General features: G+C 38.1%; 1 protein-coding gene across 2 annotated transcripts in view; it reads left to right on the top strand.

Annotated features, from left to right (window-relative positions):
* LARS2 (leucyl-tRNA synthetase 2, mitochondrial) overlaps positions 1-15,566 on the top strand; it is an 87,800-nt gene that overhangs the window by 42,611 nt on the left and 29,623 nt on the right. For both annotated transcript variants that reach the window (XM_080385884.1, XM_080385883.1), the window contains 6 exons: positions 543-702; positions 3,082-3,186; positions 5,983-6,098; positions 7,162-7,445; positions 10,728-10,826; positions 13,045-13,182. In XM_080385884.1, coding sequence (XP_080242010.1) covers positions 543-702; positions 3,082-3,186; positions 5,983-6,098; positions 7,162-7,445; positions 10,728-10,826; positions 13,045-13,182 — 902 coding nt within the window. The remainder of the gene's footprint in view (positions 1-542; positions 703-3,081; positions 3,187-5,982; positions 6,099-7,161; positions 7,446-10,727; positions 10,827-13,044; positions 13,183-15,566) is intronic.

Below are 15,566 nucleotides of genomic sequence, written 5' to 3'. Positions count from 1 at the left end.
TGGTAATTCTTAAGCAATCCTCTAAATTTATTACTATTTTATGTCCAGTTGTTTTAATGTTGTGCCACCTTTAATATTTTATTCCTATGCATAAGTTGCAGTATTGACTTCATCAGAGAAGTGTGGTAGAATGCCTCATAGCTGACATGATCTTAAATTCTTTAGATCTCAGAGGTAACATCACGTCTGTTTCTTGAAAACAAGGCATGCATAGTAAAAGTGAATAGAAGGATTTCAGGTTACTTAACCAAGGATTGAATCTAGCTCAGTAGCACAGTGTAATATTACATGATTTTATAATTTATTTTTAATAGATGTATTTGGATAAACTGAAGCAAGACTGTAAAGCAACTTTCTCAAGGTCTTAAAAGTAAATTTTGTTGAGGTTTCATTCTGGAAACTCCCTATAGTGGGAATGCATCTGGCTTGGTATTGACAACTGTGCACTTCTACAGGGTGATGTAGGTTTGTTAGTTGCATAAAAAGCAACAGGAATCTAAAACTGCTGCACTTCCAATGGGATTTTTTCTGCTTTGTTTCAGGTTAATGGTAAAGTAACAGGAGAGAAGCTAGCAGCTTACACCTATACACCTGAAGCCATTTATGGAGCCTCCCATTTATATATCTTACCATCTCACAGACTGCTACATGGGAATAGCAGCCTTAAGGAAGTCTTTCAGAGGGAATTCATCCCAGGGAAAGGTGGTATTTTTCCGATACTGCATTTTATTGTAGAATAGTAACAATTTTAGAGAATGATATTCAGAGAATATGTGTCAAGCTGAGCAGGAGCTGTTCCTGTTGAGAGGGGACAGGTCTTTTGATTCTTGGTATATGTCAAACAGTATCACATCAGCCTGTCCTGGCTTTAGATGTGGTAAGAGCAGCTATGTTAGAATTCTTCCTTTTATAGTGCCTGTAACACTTCATAGTATATAAAAGCAATGGAAGAGATTGTTTCCTTGTGTACCAGAAATGAATAGTCCAACTCTGACTATGTCAGCCCATTAGAAAATCTCATGGCTCTACAGTAATTTGTTGTTAGCACAAGGACAGCAGAACCAGCTCTTGCACCAACGATGATCTGTTCCTGTCATAGGGAACATAAAGAGGGCAATAGATCGCTAATAGATAGTAAAGCGGATCATTGATAGATAGCAAAATAATACTCTGCTGTGCAGATCCTTACTTTAGTGGAGTAAATTCAAGGTATCCCTATACTCTGTCATAACTTGTACAGAGAATACAGACAAATGGAAATTCTTCAGTTAGTGTTAACTGGTTTCCTGAAGGCTTCTACCACCAGTTCTGCCTGGTCTACAATTTTTCTGTTGTTGAAAAATCTGAAAATTACAAGACCAAATACAATGTATACAGAATATTATTTTTTTCCCACTTCAGGCTGGTGTTCAGTGTTTGGTTTTTTCCTCCCTGGTAAAGCTGAGGTTTCATTGTCTATGTAACATCTGATATCAACAGCAATGAAGCAGGAATCTTGTGGGAAATTCTGGCGTTTGCACAGAACCTGCTTTATTTTTGAGTGCTTCATTTCTATAACCTTAAAAAAGTTTTCTTGCTAGCAGAAAAAAATGGAGCCTGAATGTGTATAGTTCTTATAGTTTGGCCAAATCAAAGCACTAACCACAGAAGTGCACATCCATATACCTGCCTGTATCTTTGTTGGATCTGGTGCTTTAAGTGAAACCACAGAAGTGCAAAATTTGTTTATAATAAGGATAACAGTATTTTTTTTTTAATCGTTTTTACATAGAAATACCTGGAAAGGCTATTTTTGTGGTTTTTAACAGTAAACTTGACATTTTGGTTGAGCTAAATTAAACTCTCATTCAGAATAATAACAGCCATAAGTCATTGAAAAAGAGGCACAATTCGAGAATTGTAACTCTGCTATTGTTGTGTACTCCTGCTATTTGTAAATATACTTATATGCATTCTTTTGTTGAACTTGGCTGGTATTTCTTACTATTCCTTGAGCATTTCAAAGGAACAAACTGGTATTTTCCAAAGAAGAGAATGTAAATGAGAAGAATTTCTACATGGACTTTCAGATTCGCATTTCAGCCATGGTACATATGAAGAGCCAACAATGGCATTTGAATAAAAAGAAATTTTGAATGGTCTTGAATAGGCCATACATTAACCAAGATTTCTTAAATAATCCACCAGTAATATTAAAATTTTAATTTAATTAATTGTAATTGTTTTCAATGGAGATAGACTTGTAACTCCCTTTCTTCACTGTGTTCTCATTTAACTAATGAGGAGGATATATTTTCATGGTTTATAGGAAAGAAAAAAGCCAACTTTTATGGCAAGGTATCTTACAGTTCTGATACCTTTACTCTTGGAGTACAGCTCTGTATTTTAGGCTATTGTTATTTAAATAGAGACGAGAAAACAGTTTTCAAGCATTCAGTTTTGTAGCCTAGGTAAATTTATGTTCATTTAGTGTCTGGTAAGTATTCTAGTTTTGACAGCATGAGATGTCTGAGATAAAGATTTGACCCTTATGTTGTTCGTTATCTCATTATAATGCTATGCATACATTCTTTTGCATTTGTAACTGTAATACCATCTCTTTATGGCTATTATAATAATGATGTTGAGCCAGTGAGCTCAAGAGAGAATGTCTTCATAAACTGGAATTACTATTTTGGGTTCCAGCATAAAATCAAAATTATTGCTGGGTGAAAGAGAGAAGTTATTTTTAAAAGCAGACTGTCCTACCCACTCAGCTTCCTGTTCATGAGGCTTTTTGGTTAGTTGCTTTTAAAAAGCGAAATGATTGCTTTTGTACTTTTTTTTTAAACATGAGGAAACCTATGTACAGTGGCTTGAATGGCTTTTGTTATAAGAATCATGAAAATTTATCAGTCTGACTTAATTTTGATATGTCTGAGCATTTTAGAAATGTGATTAGGCTTTTCATTTTCTTTCTTTTTTAAACAAAATTTTAATTTCATGTGTGCTTAAGATAAACTGAGTTCTAATAGTAATTAATGTTCTTAGCATATCTTCTGTCATATTTTACTTACCATGATCGTTAACACCTGTTTTCAGACTCACTGACTTCAGTGACAGCTGTGAATTTGCTGACCAGTCAGGAGATTCCTGTAGTCATCTCAGCAAAAACCAATTTTGAGAATTTTCTTGATACTAAAATAGGTATGTGACTTTTAATGCGTAAGTGGAATAATAGTTCTCAGTTGCTGTGTTGGAGCGATGAGATATACTGTTGCAGTAAATCTTTGAACACAGTGGCTTTCTTCTAGACTTTGGAACTCTGTTCTTCATTAGTGAAGGAAGGGAGAAGTAGCTATGTAGAATCTGTCTGGGGTAAGAGATTTACAGGCTGATAAATTTTAATGGAAATATTATAAAATTAGTCTAATGGGCTAAATTTGAGGATCTGCATATCTTAAGAAGGTTGATTACCTACAGTGCATGTGTATTTGGCTGTCTCTCACCATCCTTAACAGAACTGTACAATTGTTTGACATAAATATTGTGCCCAGCTACCCAGACTTACGGCTTTTTTTGTGTCATGTGTTTACATAGATTATATGTATCCTTACAGAGAAATGTTTCAGACAGTAAATGTACAAAACTTCCAAGCTTGACTTTTATGTGGCAATATTTGCATTGAGGTCAGTAAAATAATTCAGAATAGGTAACAATTCTGTCCAGGTAGTCTTGGACATTTACCTTGGATCCTTCATCTCTAAAGGAAGTGTTCCCACAATTTAAGGCACCTAATTTAGGACGGAGGATCCATAAATGGATGGGGAAGGGTGTTGCTAGAGGATGCTCTGAATCACCTGGGGTGTCTTTCAGAGTTGTGCTGTGAAGCAGCCCGTCTTGCTCCTTTCTGGCACAGGGAGCCTAGCCCCTCTGCTTGGGTAGCTAAGTATGATGTGACTGTCCTTCTAAGTAAAACTGGAAATTGTCCTAACTTTTAAAAATGGTGTCCATTTTAATCTGCACCCTCCGAGCTTTTTGTTTACTCCTGTGTTTTGCTATGGTCTCATCTCAGCTGCACTGAGCACGCAGTGTTCTGTGCCAGTCCTAATAGGAAATAGTTATCTCTTCCTCCCCCTTTCCACTCCCTTCCTTATCCCTTAACTCCCTTTTGTTGCCTCCTGGTTGTTGACACACCTTTCCTGCCCTGAAGCTGCTACCTTCTTCTCTGTACCACTGCCAATACCAGCTGTTCCTGCACAACAACTGGAATGAATAAAGCCAGCTGATGGTACAAAGACATCTTGGGTGACCCTCACAAGGCTGGTGGAAGTTACCCACTTGGCTGTATACCTTATAACATGCCTGCGTCTTACATTTTTTTATAAATTTATTTATTTATAAATTTTATATATTTATATATTTATGGTTTTTAAGAACCAGAACCTTTCCTTGTGTACAAGAAGCCAAATAATTTGAGATACCTAATCTTATTTTTCATTAAAAACTTCCAGCTTGTTCACTGGCATGTACCTTGGCCTTATGTCTGTTGGAAACAGCCCAGTTTTTCCCAGGAAGTTCTGGATGCCAGCTGTTGAGCTTTGCAAATGTACATTAATAGTATTATCTTTTCCAAAGAAGGAAAACCAAAAAGCGGGACCCACTTTTTTCCGTGTGTAGAGCATATTGTGAAGCCACCTGTTGCAGGCTGCAGGGCTCTTTGACAAATTAAGATACATATATTATTCTATAATAGGGCCTTGAAATGACAAGAGCGTACATCTGCTGGAAAGATAAAATAGTGATTCCGTATTTTGCTAGTTAAAGGGTTATTTTTCACAGGAGAGTTTTGCTTGGTTTTCCTTAGTTATCTGCTTCCAAACTTCCATATACTGGCAGAGCTAATGTATAGCAGGCATTTCATTGTCTGGACAAAGATGATCATTAAACTGGTTTTGAATTAAGTCATTTGTATGTTAATAATTCTAATGTGCTCAGCAGTATTTTAAGAGATTTTGTCTGTAATTTTCATCAGCTTAATGTTGTAATTGGCTTGTCAGAATAAATTTCTTTGGCTTTTAAAGATGACAGCAATTGTGCAAGATGGTTCAAAATATTAAATAAATTATCACTGAAAGGAAAAAAAATATGCAGAAAGATGTATCTGTCTGTGGGAATAATAAATCTGTTAGTATCTCAGTGTTATTTCAGAATACATGTGATAATAAAGTTAAGAAATTTCTTAACTCACCCTGAAAGGTAGTCCTCCAAAGTAGAACTAAGACGGACGACTGTTGCAAATAATAAGATGTAATGGGAAAGATAGCACCAGGGGCCTCAAGTACTGTGACTTCTATAGCTGATTGGAACAGCAGTAGGAAGTGCTTTCAGTAGTTATAATTATGAATAGAGAATTGATGTTATTAGATTTTTTTTTCCTGAGTTTATAAACAAAGCATATTTTTCATAAGAAGTTAAAGGGATAGTAATGTTAGAGACTGTTGTGTTGTGGTACATTTTAATAAACTGTGAAATTAGAAAGAGATTAAACTTAATATTGAAACAAGAGGATTATTTCGGCTGCTTGATTAGTATTTGTTTCTCCTATTTGCAGATAGCATTGAAATTTGTATTATGTAAATATATTATATTTAGAAAATATAACTGTATTGAAAATATTATTATCCAAATTTTGTAGCTTTATTTTTAAGCTGTTTTGGAACCATAAAATTTTCAGCCTTTTCTGAGGTAAGACATTGATGAATATTTGGATTACAGAGAAACTGAGAAAATGTGTTTGTAATTATTGCTGCTTAAATTTTGCTGCTTAAAGAACATGAAAGCATTTTTATTGTTCTTAGATTTTTAAACTCCTTTGGGAAAACCTAAGTCATTATAATGAGTGTGTCATAGAAATAAAATGTTTTATCCTCAAACTGACAATTGATACCCTTGTTAGTCAATCCCAGAACTGCTGGGTTTTTTTTTTTTCTCCCCTCCTAGGAATTCCTAGTACTAGTGCAGAAGATGCTGCAGTAGCTAAGAATTTGGGCATTTCTTTCACTGAAGTCATTGAGACATTGCCAAATGGTTTGGAGAAAGTCATTAATTCTGCAGAGGTGAGTGTACAAGTATGGAGTTATTTCCAACTTATAATAACAATGCAAACTAAATCTGTTTTCTCAAGAGTGGCAAATACTTTGTATGATTAAAGGGATTTTCTGTATTTAAAAAAAAAAATCAAGCCAGGCTTATGCTACCAGATTTCTAGGAATAATTTAATGCTGAAATCTGTTGGCTCTTCTCTAGCAATAAAATTACTTTTTTTTCCTTTGGTCCTTGAGAGGAAGATACAATATTGGTCTGAGTTTTATAATGGAAACTGAATAGTTAAATCCATGTTAAAAGTTGATTCTTATTTCATAATCTCAGTAGATTTTTAAGCTAAATATTAACACATCAGTCCTTCTTCCACATAGTCATTGAAGTGTGGTGTAAGCCTTTATGGTAACATACCCACCTAACAGGACATAGAAATGTTATCTTTAAATAAGATATATGTGGTGTTCTAGCTTTTGAAAACATGCATTTAATAGCGTACACAAAGCTCTTGTTCTGTTACATGACGGGTAGGGCCTAAATGGTTAAGATGTATAGAATCGTAGAACCATAGAAAGGTTTGGGTTGGAAGAGATGTTAAAGTTCATCTAGTTCCAACCCCTGTGCCATGGGCAGGGACACCTTCCACTAGCCCAGGTTGCTCAAAGCCCCATCCAGCCTGGCCTTGAACACTGCCAGGATGGGGCATCCACAGCTGCTCTGGGCAACCTGTGCCAGTGCCTCACCATCCTTATGGTATGTGAAAGTAACAATAGAAAAACCTAAAATGAACACAGGAGAAAACAAGCTGGTTTTACCATTTGCATTTCCTCAGTCTCTTCCTCAATTTGGTCATATTCTGGAAGTTTCAGTGAACAGCAGTTGATTAAAATATTAACAGTAAGTGCAAATTATCTGCCAATAAAGGCTGAAGGAGTCTACAAGACAATCAAGAACGTTTTCCTTTGAGCAAGAGGCTTTAATTGAGTAGCTGGTATGTGAATGTTCTTGCATTTTCACTAACAGCAAATATAAATTTTTCTTTCTTTTGCTGCTGCTGCTCTTTTTTTTTTTTTTAATCAGATCACAGGCATGACTCGGCAGGAGGCTTTAAAAGCTATTACCCAGCAGGCCAAAAATAAAAGAGTAGGTGGAGACCTAACAAGTGACAAATTAAGAGACTGGTTAATATCTCGACAGCGATACTGGGGAACACCTATTCCTGTCATTCACTGCCAGACATGTGGCACTGTCCCCGTACCTTATGAGGACTTACCTGTGGTGTTGCCCAGTGTAACCACCTTCACGGGAAAGGGAGCCTCACCTTTAGAAACAGCTCCAGAGTGGCTGAACTGTCCCTGTCCAAGGTAAGCCAATGCTGCATTTACTGCAGAATGGGAGAGACCGCTTTGTACCCGCTTGTTTCTTGTGCTCTTACTGTCAGTGTTGAAAACTGACACTCTGAGACAGGATACTGCTCCAGAATGATGCTTAGTCTGACCCAGCACTGGGGTTTGGTTTTTTCTTATATCCTCTTCAAAACTTCTTTTTTGCAACACAGACACCTACTGCTATTTCTTCATAAACAAGCTGAAGGAAACCTCACTGTTTTTAAGTTGGAGGAAAGAAAAAAGGGAAAACAGAATTATTTTCTCCCTGCCCCCCATTTCTTAGCCATACTTCTAACTTCATTTTCTACAATAACTTTCATTATCTTTCCCCAGCAGAGTTCATATAAAGTTTATAATGATTATTGAATTACACCTTTTTGCTAAGGAAACTACCATTATGTTCATTTTCTTAGCAATAGTCCAACAATAAAATATTTCCTCAGCTATGTAATTTGTTATCATGAAGAATGACATTCACTGTACATTACAGATGACAGCATGTAATTCAGATTGAAGGAGATAGTAAGTATATGCATCTTGTCAATGCAGTAATCTTTGTTGTTTCTAGTCCAGCTGTTTAAGAAATAAACCAGCCCAAATTGAGCAGTGAGAGATATGTCGTGAAAATCAGTTGTCTCATTTTGAAGGATGCTTAGATACTCTGTATGCTGGAGTTTGCATGCAGGTTTTACAGAACGAACTGGTAGAACATGAGGTGTCCCAGAGAAGTTTTTCATCAGCACTGCAATGCAATGCAGGTGCTAACAGATTGAGCGAATGAGCAGTACGTTACCAGGTTGCCAGGCAGGGGAACCAGACATATAAATGGTGTTAGGGCTGTCATTGGTAATGCAGCAGTTTCATAACTAACTTTATTTTAACATTTGAAGGGTAGAATATCAGCATGGTTTTAATCTCTAATTAGATAGCTTACACAGAGTAGTTTTGTGGTTCTCCAGGAACATGTCTTTTGACCTTTGTTGATAATATATTTTATGTAAAACACATATTTACTTCCATGTTTCTGCATACAAAATTTCTTCTCAGATACTACTATTTAAATTACATATAGTAGTGTATTTTAAAGTGTGACTCTTACAGGGAAACCTTTCTAAACAAGATCCACGGGTTTAGTAAAATCCCCACAAATGCCATGGTCTACAATCCCAAATTTCAATGGGCAAATTTTCATGATGTGACTGAAAGTCACTGCGTGCACCCTTGGCTTCCTCTGAACTTAAACTGATATTGTTGTTTACCAGGCAACAATGTACTTTTGATGTATAACAATTCTTTCTGGATAGTTATTGTAACTGCCCTACTTCAAATCCTTAATCAAGGACATTTATTTAGTCAGAAATAAAGGTGTACAGGACTAGTTTCTTAGCCTAAAACGTGGTAGTTTGCTGAAATTGACTTTTTTTTTAATTCTCACCTTTATTTGTTTCTTAATGCTCACCTGTTTGACAGCTGTCTTCAGTATTGCTCATTCATATGCCTTCTACAGTTTCAAATCCCTTGAGCTATTACTTTTGTGTCTGCAGAGTCTTCCTTGTTTTTCCTTGCTTTGAGAAGTTGCATCATCCCTTCTTATAGTCCTTCTCTCCAGTAACAGGGGTTTTTTTTCCATTGGTTGCATTTACTATCTAGAACTAATAAGAAAAGCAAGATGGAAAGATACAAAAGTCCGTGAGTATTTGAGTGACATTAGTGTTAGCAATCATAAATGGGAGGAGATGCCCAAGTTGTTTGTTGTTACACAAGTCCAGGTAATTGTGTTAATTGTCTGAAGATCATCTAATGAGATGAAAGTATTGTGCCTTTAATCACAGTATCGATATAAACTGTATAAATTTTGAAAGATGCCCATGCTGTCTCTGTGTTAGCGAGCCATGTCCATTGAGAGTACAGGCAACATCAGAGGCATGATGCACATACAGTTATGGTTCAACGACTGTAAAGTATTCTTGCTTTTGAGTGAAAAGCCGTTCTGTTTCAATGTAATGCAATAGTATTTTACATTGGCCAAGTCTCTGCTTTATGTATACAATTTAATGAAATGGTTATTCTATATTAAAAAACAATTAGAAGTGATATTTCTTTACTACATTATTCCTATTGAAAGAAAAACTTTCTGGTAGAGAAGGGACTGGGGCAGAGACAGTGAAGGAAAACGTTAACGTGGTGGTACTCTCTCAGCTTGCCTTGGCAAGCCAAGATGAAGTGTCAGGCCGACAGGCAGACAAATGTTGCAGCTCAGTCATCAAGCCTGATCAGAGACTGAACACGCAGTTGGAAAACATAAAACAGCCAGTCTCTATTTGTTATGTATATTGATTACACATATATGTACCTTTAAATTTACATACGGTTATAAATTGCATACATTTGTTACATATAGCCAGTGGTATTTATATACAAGTGTGTCACAGTTTGCAGGGTTTTATTGACATTAGAATAATCCCATTGTTTTAACTGTAAGAGTTTTAAAGAGAAATCATTTATAACAAATGGAAGTTTATTAAATGTGATTATCAGCTCCTACAAACAATTTCTATTTAGGCAGAAATTAGCAGAAAGTAACCTGAGCTTCTAAAATTTATTTTTAAACTGTTTCTTGGGGCTGCCAATATAGCTCCAAGTAAAAATTGATATGCCATAATCACAAATTAAAATTGTGCTACAAGGTCTGGAAGAGATTTGCTACAACTCAGTGAAAGTGGAAGTGAAGCTAAGTTTGTTTTTCTAGAGGTGACAAATGGAGTCTGCAGAGACCTTTCTGTGCAGACCATCAGTGAGAGGCACCAACCTGCTCCTCCTGCTAAATGTTTATGAAATTATTTGTCTGCTGGTACCTAACGAGTGTGATACGTATTCGGTACCCATTAACTTTACGACAAAGAAGGCTTGTCTGTGCTGTAAGACTTGCTTTGTTTCTTTCAAAATGGCAGTTCTAAAAAATTCCGGAAACGCAGGATTGAGAGGGCTGTCTGGTGCAGGGCCATCTTCCACTATCGCTGGGTGTCACAGCTGTTCAGGCCTCTGTTGGGTTTGCGGTTTGCTTGGTTTGGGAGGGAGAGAGAAGGAGAGGCAGCCCTGTGTGCAGGTGTTGGACGACTTCTGAACGTGTCACTTCAGGCTGTTCAGACCTGGTCAGTTTTCAATCTAAATGTCTTTGTGGCCACTCTGTACATGGTTGTTTTTCTTCCAGGCTTGTCACTTCGCTAAAAATAGCTTTTCTCCTTCTCTGTCGCTCAGGTGTAAGGCAACAGCACGGCGAGAAGTTGATACCATGGATACATTTGTTGATTCCGCTTGGTACTACCTGAGGTACACTGACCCTCACAACACGGACAGGTGAGGGCTGCAGGCGCAGGGCCACCGCGGCAGCGAGCCCGCTTCACGGCATAGAAAGGAAGGAGGAGGCCAGACTCTCTGGTGCTTCTGGTTCTAACTGCTGTTGCAGAAAATGGCATAAACCCCCGTGCTGCCCTGATTTAGTGCCTGCCCTCCGGCCTGAGGACTAGGAGCTGCTCTAAAAGTTTGGCATATGGTTGCTGCCATGCCAGGAGATCTGGCAGAGCGGGATGTGTGGGCACAGGAGCTACAGGGCAAGGGGCAGAAGTTTGCGTGAAAGGACATCACGAGGCAGGGCACAGAGAGCATGTTCAGCTGAGGAGCTAAAGATAGTCCTTCAGTGGCGGGTGCTATCAGGAATGACAGTCTACCACAACTCTCTCCGGGACTGTGGGAAGTTGCACGGTGTGTACCCTCCTTGGCAATACAACCGGTTGGTCAGTGTATGGACAGACGGTGCTTTTCCACCAGTAGGAAGAGGAATAGTCCGGTGTAACATCCAGCTGCCAAGAATGGCACCTTCATTTCTCTCCTCTTGAATTCCGGGTAACTCTTGGCTACTTCTCGTGCACAGACCTAAAGTGAAGCGGCATCACAGCGAGCTCCTGCTGTGTCGGCACTTGGACTGTATGCATAATTAATGAAAGGAGATTTTTCATGTGCTGTGTATTAGTGGCTGCAGCATGGAGAGTGTGGGAAGATAGATGTAGTTATTAGTTGGTTTTCTGCTTCACAGTCTGCCTGTAGTAATGCTGCTGATACCACTGTTTTTTCCAAAGAGGAATTAGTGGAACAGCTCTACCATGTAGTCTGAGGAAGAGGGAGCTGCATTTTTAAGATATTGATACCACATGTAGGGCTGTTTGGGCATGTATTTGTTGATTCATTGTCTCTGGAGCACTGCTGGGTACATACTACGTACAGAGTGATTTAATATAGCTAGGCCAATTATTTTTTTTATATCAGTGGCACTAGTTTATTTAAACTAAAGCAAAATCTTCTTGAATGCTTTATTTCATGATGGTTTTAATTATTTTCTAGCGATAGTGTGAATTTATTATTAATATTAAGTTAGGCACTCTCTAGTGACAGTTTGCAATATTTTTTGTGCGTGAAAAAGAGGGACTTCTCCAGAATTTGAAGAAAAAATAGCTGGATGTAACATCCAGCTGTTGAGGTAACAGCTTAGTGTAGCTAAATCTGTTTTATATTGAAATAAGAACATTTCTATGGACTTCTGCACTAGATTGCTACCTCCATTTGATTTGTTTGTTTGTTTTAGCTAAGCTGCATGTATGTAAACCCTTTTTCCACAAACCATATTTCACAGGTCTAGAATTCGGCATAATTGCTCTGTTGACAATTTTGGAACCCTGTGAACAAGTTAGTTTTGATTTCATCCACTAAAGACATGAATCCCAGATCCACAATTTGCTTCTGGGCTCATCTGTGAGGAAAAAAGTGTTGCTATTGCAAAAAATACAGATGGAATAATCAAACAGACTAACAAAACAAGTAAATCTGTTAGTATGGGACCATAAAGCATACATTAAAGGAGAGCATCTATACAAATGGTATTTTACAGGTAGGAACCCATTACAGGAGACATAACAATATTTAATGAAGCAGTAAGCACTGCTGGGAAACCATGCAGGTGAGCTCCAACGACATGGTAAATATGCTGTAAATGACAAATTTACTGTAAATTCATTGAGCATCTTTCAGCTGGAGTGTATTCAGAACGTTTTGCAGCTTTAAACTGCTTCATTGCCCCCTAACGGCTACAATGCAAACCTCAGAGTAAAAAAAAAAATCAACTATGAGTAGGCATGTCTTTTGTCTTTCATTCTAATATATTTGTATGTAAAACTTGAGAAATCCTAAAAAATTTGAAGGGTAGGCTCAGGTTGTTTATAAAAAATCATGTAAAGAGCAAGCAAATATTTTCATCACTTTCTCAGGTAATGTATCTGAAATCTTAGTTGCTTGCCTAAAACATAGGAAAATAGTATTTTTGTGGATCTACATCTCAGTGGAAATTAAATTTTTGTCTGTAATTTAATAAGCATATAACTTAAAAATTAAAGAGATCTGATAGCAAAAGTTATATTACACATGTATTGCTCTCAGTGGTGTCCAGTTGAGTATGATAAACTGCTTCAGTAGAGCTGATCTTTCTTCTCCACATTGTATTTCTTCTATAATTGTGTTTTTTCAGGCCCTTTAATAGTGACCTAGCAAACTACTGGATGCCTGTGGATTTGTACATCGGAGGAAAGGAGCATGCAGTTATGCATTTATTCTACGCGAGGTTTTTCAGCCATTTTTGCCATGATCTGAAAATGACAAAACACAAGTAAGCCTTATATATTTCTATATAATTTTTTCATATTTCATTTGACTAGCAAGAGTGTTAGTGGACATTGTTATGATGGTAGAACATTACACTGAATAAGCCTGAATTGTCCTGCTTGTCAGTCTTGGCTTACTACTTGGTTTCTCAGAGCAGTTGCATTTTCTGTATGCCTACATACATAGTGTTTTTATTACATGAGTATTAACTGGCTCAGAGCAAGTGGTAAAATGCTGCTGTAGATTTTCAGCCTGCAAAAGCTTGCATAAACTAGTAACTTCAGGCATCCTGAGTAATACTGTTATTTCAAATTAGGTAACTTCCTGCCAGTAATACCATTAACTTCGCTGGAACCATGCATATGTAGAAAACCAAGCACTCCTATAATTCACTGCAGTATTGGACTTGAACAGTGCAAAACACTTCTTGATAAGCAAAAGCAGTATATTTATCTGCTGTCCATTTATTTTTTATGTAATGACTTATATATAATTACTTTTAACTACTCTTGTTGCTGATGCTGCTATAGCTTAATTCATGATCCTCTGTTTTGGTTAGAGGTAAAGTCTGAGGCAGGAAGGTGAGTCATCTGATGTTCTTTGTCCTCTCAGGTAGGTTCCCAGCTTGACATCCCCATTTCCACTGAAATTCTGCCATTCTGTGCCCTAAAATGCCATCACAGAAATGCCTCGACTGGGGGAGGATGCTAGTGTCAGAGCAATGAAATACTGCCCCATGCTCACTCTTGTTCTCCCATCAGCAGAGGCATTTGAATAAATGGAGTCAAAACAAGTGATCCTGTGAGAAGAAATGCTCAGTAATTTCTCAGCTGGCAACTTGTATACATTCATTCTTTACTAGTATCCCCTCTAAAAACTTGGTGTGAAGAGGAACCTAGATATACATGGCACTGAGCTTTCTTGAATGCAGTAGTTTTGCTATAAAACTAGAACTTAAGTAGCTGTGCACCAGGAAAAGGTGGACTAGTTAGTGGAGCCAGCAGAATATTTCCATGAGTTACTTCATAATCAGTTGGTGAAAATAGACGATGTGCTGTTATTGCTCATTCTTGCCTTCGAAATGGTTTGCAGTGAGAGCTGTATTTGAAATTTTGGATATGGGTGATTTGTGTACCTGTGTTTCACTCCGTTGTCTCCAGCTTGCATGGCTGCAGCAGGAAGGCTGTTTCTTCTCTCAGGGAGTGGACCTCTTAAAGCAGACCCTTTTTCTCAAGAGGTGCTATTTCTTTAGCAGAGGATTTCAGAGCTGTCCCTTGCAAGCAATTTCAGGCTTATCAATTCTACAAAAGATTTTACAATCCTAATCTATCAGCCAGCTAGTGGAGCTTTAACATACAGCAGCAAAATGTTCTTTTGTGAGTCAAATTATTCCACCTCTCAAAATGACGTTAACTATGGCGTCTGAAGTATTGTCACTGTAAAGTGAGATCACAAGGAAGAGGAGGTTTGCTTGCAAAGTGGTCCACTCTGGTGTGCAAGAAAATGAGAAGATGGAAAGAAGCCAGCTTGGCTTTAAAGGACTCTGCTGAATGAGCTGAAGCACTAAAAGACATGCATGGAAAGTGGGAACAAGCATGTGCTGCCCCTGGAGAAATGTGGAAGCATTGACTGGCTAGGCAGCGTGGAATTCGGAGAAGCCACAGTTCATCTAGAATTGAAACTGGTGAAGAATGTGAAGGCAGTATAAAGGACTTCTGCTGACACATTGAAAAGAACATCAAGGAAAACATTGGTCTGATGCAAAATCAGGCAAACAACGTAGTAGCAAAGGGCAGTCTTTGCCTTGGCCTTTGCTGTCAAGGTCTGTGCTTAGTAGGAGAGTTTGAAGGAGAGTGGTACTACCCACTGTAGAGTAGGATTGAGTTACGGATCACTTAAGTAAACCAGACACATACAAGTTCTAGGCTCATGAAAGACAAGGTGACTGGGAGTAGCCGACATAAATTTACCAAGAGGAAATCACGGCCAGCTTAATTTGCTTTCCTTCTGTGTGAGATTATTCCCTCTGTGGATGGGGAGAGAGCTGTGTGTATCTTTTACTGTGACTTAGCAAAGCCCTTAACTTGTCCCGTGGCATCCTTGTAGCCAGACTGGGGAGTTACAGGCTGAATGGGTGGACTACAGCATGGGTGAAAAAAATGTCTGGACAAACCATCAGGCTCCAAGGGTCCGTGTTCAGAGCCTGACCAGCAGCTGTTTGCAAGTGGTACTCCTCAGGAGTCCCCCCTGAGACCAGTTGTATTTAATGTCTTCATCAACAACCTGTGCAGTGCAACACTCTGAGCTCGCTCTGAGCGAGTTCACTGATCACTGCACACTAAGAGAAGTCATTGATACTCTGGGTGGCAGGGCTGCTATGCAGAGGGC

This window comes from Falco punctatus, assembly GCF_963210335.1.
Source record: "Falco punctatus genome assembly, chromosome: 4".
In the NCBI taxonomy this organism is placed as follows: Eukaryota; Metazoa; Chordata; class Aves; order Falconiformes; family Falconidae; genus Falco; species Falco punctatus.
This window is presented reverse-complemented; position numbering and strand designations above follow the sequence as displayed.